The sequence below is a fragment of the Syngnathoides biaculeatus genome, chromosome 1 (genome assembly GCF_019802595.1).
Source record: "Syngnathoides biaculeatus isolate LvHL_M chromosome 1, ASM1980259v1, whole genome shotgun sequence".
Classification (NCBI taxonomy): Eukaryota; Metazoa; Chordata; class Actinopteri; order Syngnathiformes; family Syngnathidae; genus Syngnathoides; species Syngnathoides biaculeatus.
This window is the reverse complement of record NC_084640.1, coordinates 9877734-9895101: the sequence shown is the minus strand read 5'-3', so window position 1 is coordinate 9895101 and position 17368 is coordinate 9877734. Positions and strand designations below refer to the sequence as shown.

The 17368-nt window shown below is 40.6% G+C and overlaps 1 protein-coding gene across 2 annotated transcripts in view; it reads left to right on the top strand.

Moving 5' to 3' along the window:
- Positions 1 to 2618: 2618 nt before the first annotated feature.
- LOC133498209 (ras/Rap GTPase-activating protein SynGAP-like) overlaps positions 2619 to 17368 on the top strand; it is a 29265-nt gene continuing 14515 nt past the window's right edge. For both annotated transcript variants that reach the window (XM_061814784.1, XM_061814774.1), the window contains exons 1-11: positions 2619 to 2887; positions 2986 to 3147; positions 5451 to 5554; positions 12589 to 12677; positions 12839 to 12960; positions 14966 to 15119; positions 15620 to 15718; positions 15866 to 16105; positions 16315 to 16650; positions 16721 to 16865; positions 17180 to 17324. In XM_061814784.1, coding sequence (XP_061670768.1) covers positions 5455 to 5554; positions 12589 to 12677; positions 12839 to 12960; positions 14966 to 15119; positions 15620 to 15718; positions 15866 to 16105; positions 16315 to 16650; positions 16721 to 16865; positions 17180 to 17324 — 1430 coding nt within the window. In that variant the 5' untranslated portion in view covers positions 2619 to 2887; positions 2986 to 3147; positions 5451 to 5454. The remainder of the gene's footprint in view (positions 2888 to 2985; positions 3148 to 5450; positions 5555 to 12588; positions 12678 to 12838; positions 12961 to 14965; positions 15120 to 15619; positions 15719 to 15865; positions 16106 to 16314; positions 16651 to 16720; positions 16866 to 17179; positions 17325 to 17368) is intronic.

The following is a 17368-nucleotide window of genomic DNA, read 5'->3' as shown; positions in this document are numbered from 1 at the left end:
GGCTGATTGGTTCTGACCTGAAGTAATTTTGGACAGCGAATTGTAGACACTTGAATTTCAGACAGCGAATTGTAGCAACTATTGAAAATGTGATCATTATACACTTCAAATTCAAATCCTGGTGGCACTTATTTACTTGAATATTGTAGTCCTTACAAACCAACTTTTTGCGAACAAAATAATTTTCGTTTAGTGAACTACTGACTTGATTTAGATCTTTGGCGACTCCTGGCTTGATGTGCTGCAGCCAGTGTTTACCAATATGTTGTGCACAAAGGACTTTTAATGCCTTTCTGTGGCGACACAACTTTTGTCTTTTGAGCGACTGGCTAGTGTTGACCAATTCTTGTGTAGACAAGCAAATTGTATCGTTTGGGCCTTCTCTGTGTGGTGTCTTTGCTACGACAACATCTTTACACTTAATAAAGGATTTATGATGACAGCTTGGATTTTGGATTATTCAATTAACCGATCTCAACGGGAAGTTTAGACTTTTTTTTTTTTTTTTTTTTCTTCAAGCCTACCAAGAGTGGTGCCTTCACTGGCAAGCCACATTCCTCCTCAGCATTGCACCTGTATTGTTTTCCCCCCACTCACAATCACATTTAATTCCATTACATTTAACCTCCAAGCACAACACTCCGCTTTCGTCCAACCAAATAAACACTTGGCAGATCGGCGTTATCCCTCTTGTTCTAGTGTGGCAGTTGCCATGACGACTGAGTGTAGGTGGTGTACTGTGCTGTACTCTCTTCCCTTGTACACCCCCCCCCCCACTCCTCTCCCTCTTTCACTTACAATCTCTCTAACCCACGTCGGTCTCCAGTCACTAAATGCACCACGTTTCCTTCGTGGAACTGTGGTTTAAATTGTCATGCAATGTGAAATGATAAGAATGGCCATCATATTTGGCAACTAATAATCATTTGAAAGCATCACAAGGTTGTTTGTATCCTCACGTTCCATCCTTACCAAAATCTTTTCATGCATGTCAGCTATTTCCTATCTTGAGGTTTTTTTTTTTTCTCCTTTTCTGTCTACTGTGTCCCCCATGTTGTCCAGCTACGGACCAATTTTCTTTTCTTCTTGTTGCACGCAAGCTATTCTTTTTGTCAGTTTCCATGGCAATCTGCATGAGTGAAGTAGCAGATTTTGTTTAAGAAAGGGGAAAATAATGCAGATAAAATGGTCTGAGGCCAAATTTTATAGTGTCTACTGAGATTGAGCTGCGTGTTTGTTAAAAGTTGATGAAAGTAGTGAGCCGTGCTCTCCACACAGCGTGCCCTTCCACTTCTAAAAATACATCCTTGCCCATCCAAGTACTTGTTCTCATACATATTATTTTTTTTTTAGACCAGCTATTCTGTTATCAGTTTCCATGGCGATGTGTGTGTAGACGGTAGAGGATGACGAGTCAAGAGCGTAAGAAAAGAGATGTCACTTAGTCAGTGTCTATGTTTGGGAGTGCTGTCCATCTTTTGTCAATTATGTTGTCGATGGTCATTAGGTGTGATTAAACTCGTCGTCATCAAGTTTCCTGTCGATACTGCAATAAAGCCCCAAAACCACTACCTCCAAAGCTACCATTACCTCCAAAAATTGCCAGTTCGAGTTCGTCCCCACATTCCATGTCATGGTGTATATAAAAAAGAATCGGAGCTCTGACGGAAGATGGCATTTATCTGACTTTTTCACACAAAACCCATGATCGCTGTGATATGGTATTTTTTTTATCCGTGTCGCTGTTATAGATAAACTGCACCAGCACTGAATCTGGGAAGCAAAGTTAATCCTGTCATATTCTTTATTTGGAGGCAGTTGAAGCACTGACATGTTTTGGAGATAAATCATAAAAATTTAACAACTGGATTAATATGGTTGCACAAGTGTACACACCCTCTTATAAATGGGGATGTGGCTGTGTTCTCAAGGCCATTCCATTCAAACTCAAGGTAAATTGCAGTCAGCACACGCCTCTAGATAACCCCAAATGAATTATGGTTACTCAAGTCAATGCCGCTTAAATTTCGCTTTTGTGTGCAATCAATGACTGAGTATCATTTTCTTAAAAATTGATCTTTGAAGAAAAAAAATAATGCTTTTTTTAAACCAAAAGATAAAAGGCAAGCACTTGTCCACCACTCGGGGTCCATGTGTGCACGTGCCTGTAGAGAACGTTTCAAATATTTTTGACAGGCTTTTCAGCGTCACCATTTCTCTGGGACAAATGTAAAATAAAAAGCGGCGCTAAGTGATTTTTGCATCAGTGTAGGAGATTAAATGTAGTAGTGGTGTAATTTGAGCTGTATCGCACACTTCCAATCTAATTCCAATTAAACGGCGCGGTCGGGTTCCTCCAGCGGGAGGAGAGATCTTGCAGGGCAGGCTCGCTCGTCTTTCGTGGGCGGCGCTTACACCCCCCCCTCCACCAACCCCACCCCCATTCCCCCCCTTCGCTGTCTATCTCACGCGCCATCTCCGCCCTCCGGAGAGAGTCACATCCGCTGAGCGAGTGCCTCTTCTTTCCTCCTCCTGTCGCTGTCTTTAATCGCGATCAGACTGCGGTAAGGTGGACGCCGGTTCGGTGCAGGACTCTACTGGACCTTTTTGTGGATGCTTTGGTCGAAAACGGAGGCGGAACTGAACCGAGAGAGAGAGGGGGAAAAAAAACTGCAGGACAAATGTGGATGTTTACCTTTTTTGGATGCGTGCGCGGTTCGTTGCTGTGGGGGGATAAAAGTGTTATTTACGCTGAGCGGGAGTTCTGATTCTAGGTACCCATGCACACATCATGACCACAGCCAGCCGACTCCAAAGAGAGAGTGCAACATCTCAGCTGCCCCTGGTGGTCCTCACTAGAGTTGGACGAGGAGAGGAAGAAGAAGAGGTGATGATGATGCTTCAGTAATCCTCTCTCTCTTCCACTCACACGCACACACACCTTCGCAAAACATCTGACTGAGGCCTACACGTGCATACTTGCAGGGGATGAGTGAGGGGTCACTTCAGGGGGACGCTCAGGTGTGATTCTCAGCCCCGCTGCCGTCGCCGTGGCAACCTGACAACCGGCCCAGTGGGTCCGCAGCCTCGGTTGTGACTGAGCTGTCTACGTTTCATCTCCAGGAAGCGACCCCCCGTCATTTTTGGGTGAGTGCTGCACACAGACACAATTTGGCAGCACCACATGGAAGCGGAGGTCTTCCATCTGTACACTCACCGGAATCAATATTAGGGACCCTCGCACATTATCTTGTCCCCAAATGCTCACTTTTGCTTAACATTGTCATAGCTAATGTGACATTCAGTTACTTTGTCTCTCGTCACTTTTGTCCTTATCCTCACAATTGTACTATTTTGTACAAATGAGTAATTAACTTCCTTGCACGTATGTCCTAGTTGTCACTCTTAAAATATATCATACTTTTAAGTAGAAATAAGATGTACATTTACCTTGTCTTCTACCATGCGTGCTATTTGTTGCTCTAACTTTGTATTCATTGTCACAAGATTAGGTAACTAAATGTCTCAGTAATAGTATTATATAATTCAACAGTGACTATTAGTACAAAAGTGGTCACGTAGAATATGGTGCAGGAGTGACCGTCTGCACAAAAGTGGTAGTCTATGCACTTGATTGCAATTTAGTTAAAGGAAGTTAAAATTTCCCTTTGAAATGAATAACAAAAAGTATCCTTCTGGTTATGACTTTCCTAGAAAACATCCAGGAGGTGTTACACGTCTCCTTTTTGCAAGTTAGTCAGAAGCTAAAATAATCAAGTCAATTCTGGTCAGGTGTAAATCATCAGTGAAGGACTAAGAGTGATTTATATGGTTGAAAGTATTATTAACTTTCATTAGTTTATAAAGCATACACTAAAAAATGAGCAGAATCTTAGTAAGAAAGCCACTTCCTGTTTTCACACAATGGGATGAATGCAGTCATTTTTGGGGTTGACGGTTCCATTTTGTCAGTAATGACTCGGAAACAACGAGAAGTGCGGAGAAATGACTCGCTCCGCACCTTCAGCCACACAAATCTTTTCTTCTCTTCCGGGAAACTGCTTAAGTAGATTAAGTGAATATAACGAGTATTCGGGCTAACCTGTAAAGAATAATGAGCTTTGATAATGAAGTGATAGAATTACAAAAATCTAGTTGCACTACTAACATTTGACTATGACTATTAACTTTGTCTTCATTTGGTTAGCATAGTCTGAATTTAAAATGGCCAAAAAGTTGAGACTGAGTTCGTACTATAACTATTAAGACTTACATCCCATGATATTTGCATCATTCCATGAGAAAAAAAGTTGCAAAATTACAAGAAAAAAGTTTTATGAGGCTAAAAAGATTAAGGTGTAAAGCCATTATGACCTTATTACCATAAAATTTGTGTATTTTCAAAAGACTAAAGATGTAATATTGTGAGAAAAGGTTGTAAGGATAAAGTACTACTATTGCGCAAAAAACCCCACAATGTTTCTGAGAATAAAGAATGTGAAAAAGCCCAATTATTTTTTTCAAATTGTTGATGGGAAATAGATAGTAATCTTACATTAAAGCAGTTGCAAGTTTACAAGAATAAGTTTGTAATGATATGCAAAAAAAGATGCAATTTTATTTATATAAAATCATTATGTCTATGAGAATAAAGAAGTAATGTTACATGGGTAAATTTTAATTTTGAGGGAGTAAAGGTTTTTTGATATTTACATGAATAAAGTTGTAATATGACAAACAAGTCACCATATTACAGGAATGTAATTTAAGTATTACATGAAGAACATCTCAATTTTATGACAATAAAATAGTGCTTATGAGAATTAAGTATGGTATAAACTATTTACCAGAGTATAATTGAAATATTATAACTAAAACCTCCAGTTTTGCAAAAATAAAGGGTATCCAGCGTTAAATCTGTGCAGACCAAATATGCGTTAATCTAAGATGGCACGCTCTGGCGACCCCTAATGGGACAAGCCGAAAGGAAAAGAAGACAAAGTTATACTGTTTTGTGAAGAAAGTTGGAATTTTTAGCGGGCAAAGTCGAAATATGTGAAAAAGTTGCTATTTTTAGTGAATTAATAAAGTAGATGTAGCTGTAGATGATTACGATTACTGCAAAAATATCTTTTTAAGCATTAATAAAATTTGGTGACTTCCTGCTTGTACATGCTAATCAGAAAAAAGAGCAAACGTAAAACACACGTGAGATTAAAAAAAAATTCCATCAATTAATCATAGACACAGCGTGAAGTGTTGTGGCAGCCATGGTGACATTTGGGTCATCAACCGTGATGAGCTGTGCTGCTTAGACTTGCCACACAGGATGATTGAATTCATACATGCAACGCGCCAAAACTGAATGAAAACAAAACACAACCACAATAAGTCAAGTCCAGGTTAAAAAACTTCACTTGTGTGTGTGTGTGTGTGTGTGTGCCTTGTAGCTGCATGGACGCGTCGTCAAAGTCGTGGCTGCCGCATCAGGGTCAGTTTGGGTTGGGTGGTCAAGTGGAAGTGTGCTGCGCCGGACCCGGCGTTTTAACCCCAAGTGAGTGCGCTCCAACCCCCCCCAAAAGCCATCCGACTGTACCTCGTTTGCCGTCTCTTGTGCTTCACGTTACCTCCGCCAGGGAGGTGGCATCTATTTGACGTGGCGTCTTGGTTTGTTTTTTGTGTGTGTGTTTGTGTGTGTGCGTTTTCCTGTTTTTGATGCATCAACAAGAATATATTTGTTGTTAATTACAGTCATAATCTAATCCAAATCTACATATTAAAATATAATCAGAAATGAAAACTGCAAGCGTTGATGAACAGACCGTCACACCAACTTTTTAGTGGCAAATTCTCCAGTCTGATCATCTAACATTGACTCCGTGTTCCGCCAATCCGATGGCGGAGGGGAAAAAAGCTTGGCAATTTAGTGTCGCCCATCTGTCTAGGATAGCCGCTTCCAATTGGGGCTCATTTGGGTGAATTCTCCACTCAGATTTTGTCGAAGTAGAAACCCTGGAAATTGCCTGCGATGGCTCCTTCATGCCAAAATGCTGACTTCCTGTTCAATTTCCGGCACGGATCTTTGAGTCTTTTTTTTTTTTTTTTTTTGTGCGTCCTGTTATGACAGGCATGTCCACTTGGATTGCAAGATCGGTCAAACTGGCCTCGGGGGCTATTTGTATATTGTTTTTAAATTATCATCAACTTTGATGCATTTGGCACTTTAGGCAAAAAAAACCCTTTTTCAATCTAGCTTTGCCAATTAGTATAATATACTTGATTCCTATTGGGGCTCATTCTGACCAGCTTCTGAGTAAGATTTTGGAACTCGCCCAAAATGGCTGCTTCAAACCAAAACGGCCACAAGTCCTTCAGAAGTTTGCATGCATCTGGTTATCACAGACGTGTACACCCAATTTTGTGTGATTGGTGAAAAAGCTGTTGGGAATCATTTTTAATTAAAAAAAAAAAAAAAAAAAAAAAAAGAAGCCCCCCCCCACTTGCAGTTGCGTAGTTAAACGTGCAACAAGAGCTCATACATACTGCATCACTGTCAAATCTCATCATGATAAGATCGGAGCCCCACCGAAGTGCTACACAGGTGACTTAATCTTATTTTTTGATGGTCTGTTCCTTCCGTCGCCATCCCAATTTTGGAGCGATTTAACAAACTCCTCCATTTATTTATTTATACTGCTTTTTACATCATTGGCTGCCTCATTGAATCTCCGCACTCGACTTGTGAGAGTTTCCCTTTGACGTCCTCTTTGGTTTCCCTTCAGCTCTGCTCCCAGGGAAGACCACACTTTTGTCCTATATTCGCAAGTAGTGGGTAGTGTTATGGCCCTAGGAGGATTCTCATTAATGCTTGTAGTTTCAAGGGTTGGTTAAAAAAAAAAAAAAAAAAAGAAAAAGTACCAGTTATATTGCATAAAAGAGGGGACAATTTTATCAGATTAGAGTTATAATGTGGAAAAAAACATTTAAGAATATGGTCAGTTTTTACAAGAATAACACTAATATGTGGAAAGGTAACACTTATAAAGCTAAAATATAATGCAAAAATGTACATACAATTAAAAGGGACTAAAGTTGGTGTATTACACAGTCAAAAATTTACAAAAATCAAGTTCTAATGAAAAAAGTTTCACAAGTTGTAATTATACTTAACTATATGCTTATAAAAAGTCAACATTTTAAAAAGAATAAAGTTGAACACTTTACAGTTATACTGGATAAAAAGATGCAATTTTATGAGAATAAAGTTAAAAATAAAATTATGCAAAAGAAATTTTACCAAAATAATTAATATTAAGTGAGAAAGTTCGAGAATAAAGTTGAAATTTCATACAAAAAGGCTGAATTTCAGTAAAGTAAAGATTTTTACTTGAATAGTAAATATTGGACAGAAAAAAGTCACAATTGTACGAGAATAAAAAAAAGTGTATTGTATGTCATGAGGAAAGAGTCCCAATGGAAAAAAAAAAAATGCAAAAAAACCCTCCCTTTTGCTTTATTGTATACTCACCACTCTGTTAACAGTCGTGTGATGGAGAGCAAGCGATGTTCCCATGGCAACCGGGCCGCAGTCATTTTGACTAGCTCTCACTTGCACGGGTGAAAGGTGACAACGCTGGACTACAAAAATATCACCATGGGCACTTCATGGAGGGTCAATATTTTGTATTTAGAATGCTGATATGGCCTCACGTTGGTGTCCATATTTGAGCCAATGAGAGCCGGCCTCCTGCAGCTTCCTCCCGCCCACACATTGTGCTACCTCAACCACTCCACCCACCTCTGCTCTTCAAATCCTTCTGCACATCTTCTTCTTCTTCTTCTCCCGTGCCTGCTTTTTATATTTCCTTGATTGCTGCCTACGGCGCTAAAAATAGCGGCAGTCAAAAGTGTCACTTGTCTTTCTTTGCACACTTTGCATAAACCGCCGAAAGCCCGGCTAGCGCTTTCTTTCAATGTTATGTCACCAGAGATGCGGGCTTTGCATTGCCTATTAGCGGATGTAGCCTATAAATGGGATCACAATGTTTGTGTTTTTTTTTTTTTTTTTTGTGCCCAAAATAGGGGGAAAAGGAAAAACACATTATTGAAGGTGTAGTACAACCATTCTGAAAAACTTCAAATTCTGAGATATGAAATATTATCGATCTTTTCTCAAAAAGAACATATTTTCGCCATTACTTTTCTTCTAAACATCAGATTTTATTCTCATGACATTATAACTTTGTCTCATTCTCATTTAATTATGACTAATTATATTTTTCTAATTTTATAGTTATAAAAATGCATTTTTAAAAATGTTATTCTTTTAACTTTTTGACTTTAATCCTATAGTTTGTCTTCATTTTTGGAAAAAACAAAAAACAAAACAAAAAAAAAAACAGAAGACTTACTACTTGACTACCCCCCACCTCATAGAATTATGATATGGTTACATCGTTGTATTTGATTTTAATTTTGTGTCATATTTGGACTTTTTTTCTCCTCACAAAATTGTAATCCGTCCGTCCATTTTCCAAACCGCTCATCCTCACAAGGGTCACGTGAGTGCTGGACCCTATCTCAGCGAACTTCAGGCAAAAATCCTACACCTTATTTTTCTCTATCATTATATTTTGAATTTCTTTTTGCAACTATGACTTTATTCTCTCAACGTTTTGGTTCAAATCTTGTGACATGATTTTTTCCCCTGAAAATTAATATTATTATGACTTTTTTTTTTTTACAAAATCTTGACTGTCCTGTTTTATTATGTTATATTTGGACCATTCCTGTTATTTTGACTTTGTCCTCCATGTAATAATGACTTTATTCCATTGTTGCATTTTGACTTGTTGAATACTAGTTTAATTTTATTCTCACAGGGTCATAACTTTAGTTGAATGAAATCACACATTAATTCCCATCATGTTTTCTTAATTAAATTAAAATGGCAACCAGTTCAGGGTGTACCCTGCGTCCTGCCTGTAACAGCTGGGATAGGCTCCAGCACTCCCGCAACTCTCGTGAGGATAAGTGGCTAAGAAAATGGATGGATGGATGGATGTTTCTTGAATAATTTACATTCCCTGCATTTTGATTTTAAACATGTAATTATAGGATTTTATTCTCAGAATGTTTGAATTTTATTCTTTTTATGTTTTGACTTCATTCTTGTAAATTTTGACATATTTCTTGTATTGTATTTTCATGAGGTTATTTATTTAGTCAGAGAGAAATATTTATTTGTACACAATTCAACACTTTTAAAGGTGCGGCTTGAATGCTAATATGAATGCATGTCGGTGATCAGAATTGTGATTTTTGCTTTAGAGGTGTCCCAGCTGGTCCAAATGTATTTGATGTGGCGAAATGGGGTTGCCAAGGTAACAGGATTTATGTACCTTCCAAATGATTTTGACGGCGATATTTCAAGGTCACATTTATACATGTTACGGGTTGACTAGAGTGAAGAAATAACACCGTGAATCAGTGTAACATGTCGGGCTTCCTCTCGGGCTTTTCCCACACGTCCTTTTTTCCGGTGCTCAGCCTCAAAGCTCTTTGGGCAACGCCGGCAGCTTGTCAAAGAGGCATCAAGTTGATGTATCTTTTTTTTTTTTGCGCTCGACGCTGTCACGGAAGCTGATCGTCATGGCGTCTTGCTTCAAACGAGCAAGTCGGCCTTCTTGAACTTTCTTTTTTTTTGGAGGAATGTCAACCACTTCAGACCCACAGTAGACATTACACAGTGGCTGCTTGTTCGCTGACACGTGGCAGATTTTGTGCACATTGCATGGATTTCCTCAGTTTGCACAGATATTGTCTCATGTTGCATAAGTTAATGTAATTATTTATGATACCCATATTGTCCTAGATTAAGATTCCCAGGTTCTCAGAGTGAATCCTGGAACTTAACCGGTTCCAAGAGGCTGTTACTACCGTAAATATTAGCTGAGGGTAGTTATTTACTCAACTGCAGTTGAAGGAGGTGACTTCTAAGGGGGGGGAGGTCACTTTTTAAATAGAAAACAATTGTTTTGGTGGGGAACCTATCCTCCTTTTTTCACCTAAATCTCACCTATCTGTGTTTTTGGGTGGCTCAGGCCCAAACTATGTCCAATCTAAAAATAATACTTTGCCATTTTGGGTCAAGAAACTGTTGAAATGTGTTGAGCAGCTTAAATAATCAGGCCATGAAAAAAAGTGCTTTACCGCCATCTTTGGGAGTTCTCAAATTTGAGAGCAGTCACACAAAATCTTGAGTACAAATTTGTCTTTAAAAGTGGACAAGGTGACCCCAAGTGTTTTTTTTTCTCCAATCATTCAAATTCATGTCAATGCCCACCCACTAAAACCTCCAGTATTTTGCAATTTCGCTTAAAATTGTCATTTCATACCAAAAGGTCTTTGTCTTTTGAGGCATAGGTTCTCAAGACTTTTCTACAGGTGTACTATTGATTGAACTTGCTAACAAATATCACAACGCTAAGTGCAAATGGCTTCTTGAGCTGAATTCTCACAAATTTTCACCCTACCGACCCAATTTTGCTTTTCGGCAACCCCTTCAAATGTAAATTTAACAACCCTGCACCTTTTGGTGTCAAAAGACTGTGACGCTTTGTCCCGAGCGCCCAAAATATCACATACGGCCTTTTCAACGCACTTCGGCTATGTGGCGCTCAGTCATGAACTGTATGTATTAATACGGTTTATGTAGGGCGGCGGGGGCAAATTTAATTTCTGATTGAATTGAAAGATATATTCGGAGAACGACATAAGCCAAGTGGCGAGTAACGTTCTCATAACACCCATTCCACAGTCGTCTTCCTCTGTATCGCGGCTAGCTGGAGGCTGGAGCCACCCACGCAGCAGCAATTTACATCCCGAATGGAGAGAGTCAACACACACACATGCAACGCACATGTAGCCCGCATGCACACACACACACACACACACACACACACACACACACACGCAATCACACGTTTGACGTCACATTATTTCGTCAGGTGGACACTTCACCGCTGAAGAACCTGCTCAGGTTCAGGGCATGGGCTGCGTCGTCCCCGTTTTGTTTGTACCGTGCCGCCACCTTGAGAGGTTCAAACGCAAGCTCGTCGTTGCCACGGAGACCAAACAATTAGCCCGGTTTTCAGAATAGAACCTGGCGAGCGGCCCATTCGCAGGCTTTGGGAGGAAGTCGCTGGATGACGGTGTTAGTCTTTTGCTCACATTAGTCATTATAGTCAAAGAAGTAGACGAAAATAGAATAGAAGGGGAAGAGGAAATTGATACTTAAGGTTGGAATGGTGAACGTTATATCACGCATCTGTGATATCGTACGTATTCACAATGCGGAGAGAAAAATATTGCTATACATCTTGCTGAAGGTTGATTCGGACCTCACTGAAACTTGCAAAAGTGTCCAAATGTTATGAGAATTAAATTGCAGTTTTACAAAAATGTCAAAACCATAATCACTGATCATAGTCATTAAACTTTTTTTCTCCTCTTTTCTCTTTCTACGTGTAACATCGTGAGAATGGTTGTATTTTTAATGGACAAATCCTCAGTAATTTACAAAAAAAGGAGTAAATGATTCTGAATAATATATAATAAAGTTCTTGTGAAATTTTCCGAATTTCAATCAGATCATTTCTGAATTTATGGAGAAAAGCGGAAATCCTGAACATGAACATGGATGCCCAACACACTGTGGCGCAACCACAACAGGATTGAGTGCAATGCTAATTGCCGCTAAAGATGTACGACCATCGTTAATAATGCTAGACAATAATTCATCTGTGAGACTCTTTACATGTTTCAATACTGCTATTTTGGTTGGAGACAAAGTTCAAATGGGCTCAGAGAAGTCTATGTGGAAACATTTATGAACTGAGATTGTTACAGTACCTTCATTTTTTTCATAATGGGGAGTAGGGAAGTGTTTATCTGTCTTTGGCGTCAATTCGACCACTTTTGTTGTGCGATGTCCGGCCCACCTAACAAGCTGGTTTTGTCACGCTGCTGTTTTTTAGTGTGATGGAGACTGGAGTTCACTGTTTTTTTTCAGTGTTTTTGTGAACGTTGTTGTTGACTTGTTGATTGTGCATCATGGATTTTGTCGCTAACACGCAAGTATGTGCTCTGTCGTGGTTACTAATTCAGTGGAACCTCCAAAGTCGAACACAGTCTAACCACATAATAAAGCTAAAATCAAGTAAAACTGCTCAGCCTTTGAAGACATCTGATTGGTGAAGTTGCCACGTAATGTGATTTGAAATTCAGCGGTTAAGTGAACAAATATAGTCTCCTGCCTAATAAGGAGCGAAGTTAGCCAATACAGTTCATTGTTAGATGTTACCACATAAGGTGATCAAAAATGTTTCCTTGCTGCAAATAAGTAGTAGCATCACTTTTTTAGGCCCTGCTTGACGTTGGAGCTTCCACTTTATTCTTTCAAAGTCAGCTGTGACAGTAAATTTCTTTAACACTGCCAAAGGTCTTGTTTTTATTTTTTTCCCCTCTTTAATAAATGTGCACTTTTCTTGTGATTTATCTCGCTCCGGTGACATTTTCCCCGGCCAGATCAATCACGCAGGGCAAGTTTTGCCTCTGTGCGACAGTCAAGCATGGAGACACCTCCCAACACCACCCCGCAGTCCTTCAGGCAGCCGGTGAGTGCGCCAAAACCCGGTTAAGTGAAGATGTGTGCTACTAAAAGCCAACGTTATGGATGATTTTTTTGCATCACATTGGGTTGTTAATTAGTTGACCAATAGGATTTTTAAATTGCTGGCTAATAAATTATTTCTTCACTTTTTATCCCAACATTCAGAGTTTCCTTAATAGAAGGCTGAAGGGCTCCATCAAGAGGGCCAAAAGCCAGCCCAAGCTGGACCGGACCAGTAGCTTCCGACAAATGATCCTGCCTCGGTTTCGGAGCGCCGATCAAGAGAGGTAGATCATTTTTGTTTTTGTCTTCATTGACAAACAACACATGATTTAAAAACTGCTCTGGGGTATCATTTATTGTATCTGTATGATTAAATCCATTCATCCATTTTCTTAGCCGCTTATCCTCACGAGGGTCGCGAGAGTGCTGGAGCCTATCCCAGCTGTCAACGGGCAGAAGGTGGGGTACACCCTGAACTGGTTGCCTGCCAATCGCAGGGCACATAGAGACAAATGGCCGTACTCACAATAACACCTAGGTGCAATTTAGAGTGTCCAATTAATGTTGCACGTTTTTGAGATGTGGGAGGAAACCGGAGTGCCCAGAGAAAACCCACGCAGGCACGGGGACAACATGCAAACTCCACACAGGCGGGTTCAGGATTGAACCCGGGACCTCGGAACTGTGAGGCCAATGCTTTCCAGCTGATCCACTGTACCGCCTGTATGATTGTATGATGATGAAAAAAAAAAACAACAAAAGAATGCAGTGGCTGTGGTGCCAGATTCTTCTTTTGCTTTCACGGGTCACATACCAGAGGAATCCGGTCTGCATTGTTGTCGGAATTTTCTGCTGTCCTGACAAAATTCAGTCACGACGCGTTCGGGAAGTGAAGATGTCAAAGCAGAAAGTGGGGCTATTATGCTGACGTGAACTGCAGGAGTGGGGGAACAGACATTTTGGGGGCAGTTCTGGGGTGTTCAGTATTGTTTTTACAATGTATACCAAAAAGGAAAAAAAAAAAAAACAAGACCGGAAAAAAGTCGGGCCTGTAAAGTTACAAGTTATGGTTATGTTACTGTACAGACCATTGCCTATTACATTAATCTACATGGCTCTTCCCTTTAAAGATGATAACCGCTCACCGTCTTTTAGGGTATTGGTAAACAATGTTATGTAGTAATGTGCTAAAAATATAGAGTGTAAACACTCAGTTGAGGTGTTTAAAGTACAAACCCTACATTAAGTCAGGGGTTGCTGTTGAGCCTTATATAGGTGGTACGGGTCCTGCGGGGTGGTCACCTTGACTTCCTGGCCCCGGTTCATACCGCTGCCTGACAGCTGCCTTCACAGCCGGCTTTCCGTTCTGCCCACACACACTTAATTCTCTCCGTCGATGCTGCGAACGCATGCGACATCCAAGTTCGCACTCTCACTTCCATCGCAGCTGCTCTTAGGCGCCTGCCAAGCGCTTCTTCTTTTTTTTTTTTTAACCATTTTTTTTCATCTACTGCATCTTTTGATTGACGTTAAATTCAGCACTGAATTAACACTACAAAACTACATTTTTAATTTCCCTCCTTTAATCCCTTCCTAATTATCAATCCCCACAAGAGCAGACCTGTTCGGTTCATAGTGCAGCGAAACGGCTAATTCATTTTCAAAAAGTCTGACAAATGCCCCTGTTAAAGCGAAGTTACCAAATTTCCTGCATAATAAGGCTTAAATTGGGCATTTAAAACCTCCATTGATATAGTTCCTTGTCCATCAAATTGCTTGCTTTGACATACTGTATATGCATCAATTATGAAATGTGATTCCTTGACAGACAAGGGGCTGAATTACCAAATAAAGTTCCTTGCCCATTAAAAGCTTCATTACCCATTGGGGCTATGTCAGCTGTAAATTCCGTACATCTACCTGCAAAGCTGTATCCCCTCCCGTCAGAACCGAAATGATTTTCTTGACTTTGTGCAATTTTCCGTCACGCTGCTGCTCCTGTTAACGAATGACGCAGACAAGCCGAGTCAACAAGCCAAACTGCAAACAAGAAGAAATGAAAGCCCACTGCTCTTGCATCTAGCCACCCTCAAAACTCATTATAAAAGGATCTTCTCTAAAAATATATTTAGATTGTCAGGTGTGGTACGTGAGGGCTTTCCAAGTCACCGTGACTCACTTAGTGTCGAATCTGGATAAGTTTATTTGAGGATTGATGACAGTCACACAGTCGAAGCTGTAAAAGTAAATGCATTGGATTTTTGTTTTCTGTTCATTCTCTCCCACAAGGACGCGCTTGATGCAGAGTTTCAAAGAATCCCACTCCCACGAGTCACTACTTTCTCCCAGCAGCGCTGCCGAGGCTTTGGACTTGGTGCTGGATGAAGATGCCGTCATAAAACCGGTCCACTCCAGCATTTTAGGACAAGAGTATTGCTTTGAGGTGGGCACTCGCTTATTTATTAAGCCACCGAAATTGTTGCTGCAATCCAATTTCAATTGTTACCCATCTCGTTAACTCCGCAATTCACCATTGACCTGGAAGGCCAATAGAATACGTGTAAAATGACCGTGACATATTTCTAATCTTACCAGTATTTTTGGCAAGTTGATCTCTCACTTTCATCTGGATTAAAAAGAATTTCAATCTGATCCCACACAGTTTTGAATCCAGTGGTCACAACTTTTAAACGTATGTCATGGCAATGTAGCATTGCTAGATTCTAGATCCATACCATAAAATCTACAATGCACCAGTGACCTGGAATGCCCGATAAAAGGTGTGAGTCTTAAGTCATCAAATATTCTTCATTGCCTGAAAAGGGGTAAATTAGCATAAATTAGCAGTTTTTTTCCTGATAAAAAGTTAACTTCACAAATGTTATTCCATATAGTATTACACACACGTGGTGAACTCTTTCTTCTGCCTTTTTCCGCCTTTAGGTGACCACAAATTCAGGGACAAAATGCTTTGCCTGCCGTTCCGCTTCAGAGAGAGACAAGTGGATTGAAAACCTGCAAAGAGCTGTCAAACCCAACAAGGTGAACCTAATTCTAATTGGCGTCGAATTAAAAGCAATTCCATTGCTTCAGTCATCACTTGTGGGTATTGGAGAAGTTCAAAAACTATTCAAAATTCAGCTTGCAAGTACTGTGGCTACTCATTTAAAAGTTTCATTTCTTCTCCAGGACAACAGCAGGCGTGTGGACAACGTGCTAAAGTTGTGGATCATTGAAGCCCGGGACCTGCCGACGAAGAAACGCTACTACTGTGAGCTGTGTCTCGACGACATGCTGTATGCCCGCACCACCAGCAAACCTCGTACAGACACTGTCTTCTGGGGCGAGCATTTTGAGTTCAACAACCTGCCCACCATTCGTAGCCTTCGCTTGCACCTCTACAAGGAGACGGACAAAAAGAGACGCAAGGTAATATATCACCAAATATGATTCGCTGTGCTAAAATGGGCTAATTGACCATAAATGGTTCCTTACCAGATAAGGGGATAACTTATCGAATATGGTACCTACTCCCCTGACCCCTCCCATGAAAAAACAAATAGGGTTTCTTGCCAGAGAAGAATTTACCAAGTATAACTCCAGATAAATAGCTATACTGTGTTGTCGTGTGCTTGTAGGAGAAAAGCACATACCTCGGCCTTGTCAGCATCCCTATCTCCAGCATCACGGGCCGGCAGTTTGTGGAGCAATGGTACCCCGTCATCCAGTCCAGCGTTTTGGCCAAAAGCGGTGGCGTCGGGAGCGGCAAAGTCATCAACGCCTCACTTCGCGTCAAATCCCGCTACCAGACCATGAACATCCTCCCCATGGAGCTGTACAAGGAGTTCGCCGAGTACATCACCAACAACTACCCAACACTGTGCGCAGTTCTGGAGCCGCTGTTGAGCGTAAAGAGCAAAGAGGAAGTGGCGTTCGCCCTGGTGCATATCCTCCAAAGCACTGGAAAAACTAAGGTAAACAAGACCTATGCCAAGGCTTAACTTGAAAATGGGTATCTTACAAAAAAATTCAAACTTCTCTCAGGAATTCCTGTCTGACATGGCGATGTGTGAAGTGGATCGATTCATGGAGCGTGAGCACATGATCTTCCGGGAGAACACACTCGCAACGAAGGCTGTGGAGGAGTACCTCAAGCTGATTGGTCACCGATACCTCAAGGAGGGAATCGGTAGGATCTCTTGGATAACATTTTCTTTCTCAGCATGAAAGTGTTTGTTAAAAGTGAAGTTAGCCACTAAAAGCTAAGGTTCCAAATGTGGTGGCTTGCATGTTTATAGCTAATTTACCATTTCCTTCCCTGTTAAATTATCAAACATATTTACCAAACGAAGTTACCAAATATGCATTTTAGCCTGTTAAAAGCTATGTTACCAAATATTGTTTCCTCCCTCATATATGGGTCAAGTTACCAATTATGGTTCCTTGACAAACAAACCTCCTCGCCCAAGAATGTCAAATGCAAGCGTGATGTTGTCCCGGCAGGTGACTTTATCCGAGCCTTATATGAATCCGAGGAGAATTGTGAAGTGGACCCCATGCGAGTCCCGCCCTCGGTGCTGGCTGACCACCAAGCCAACCTTCGGATGTGCTGCGAGCTTTTACTTTGCAAGATCATCAACTCCCTCTGGTGCGTGTGCAATGTCTACAAGATAAGTTTATTCTATTAGTCAT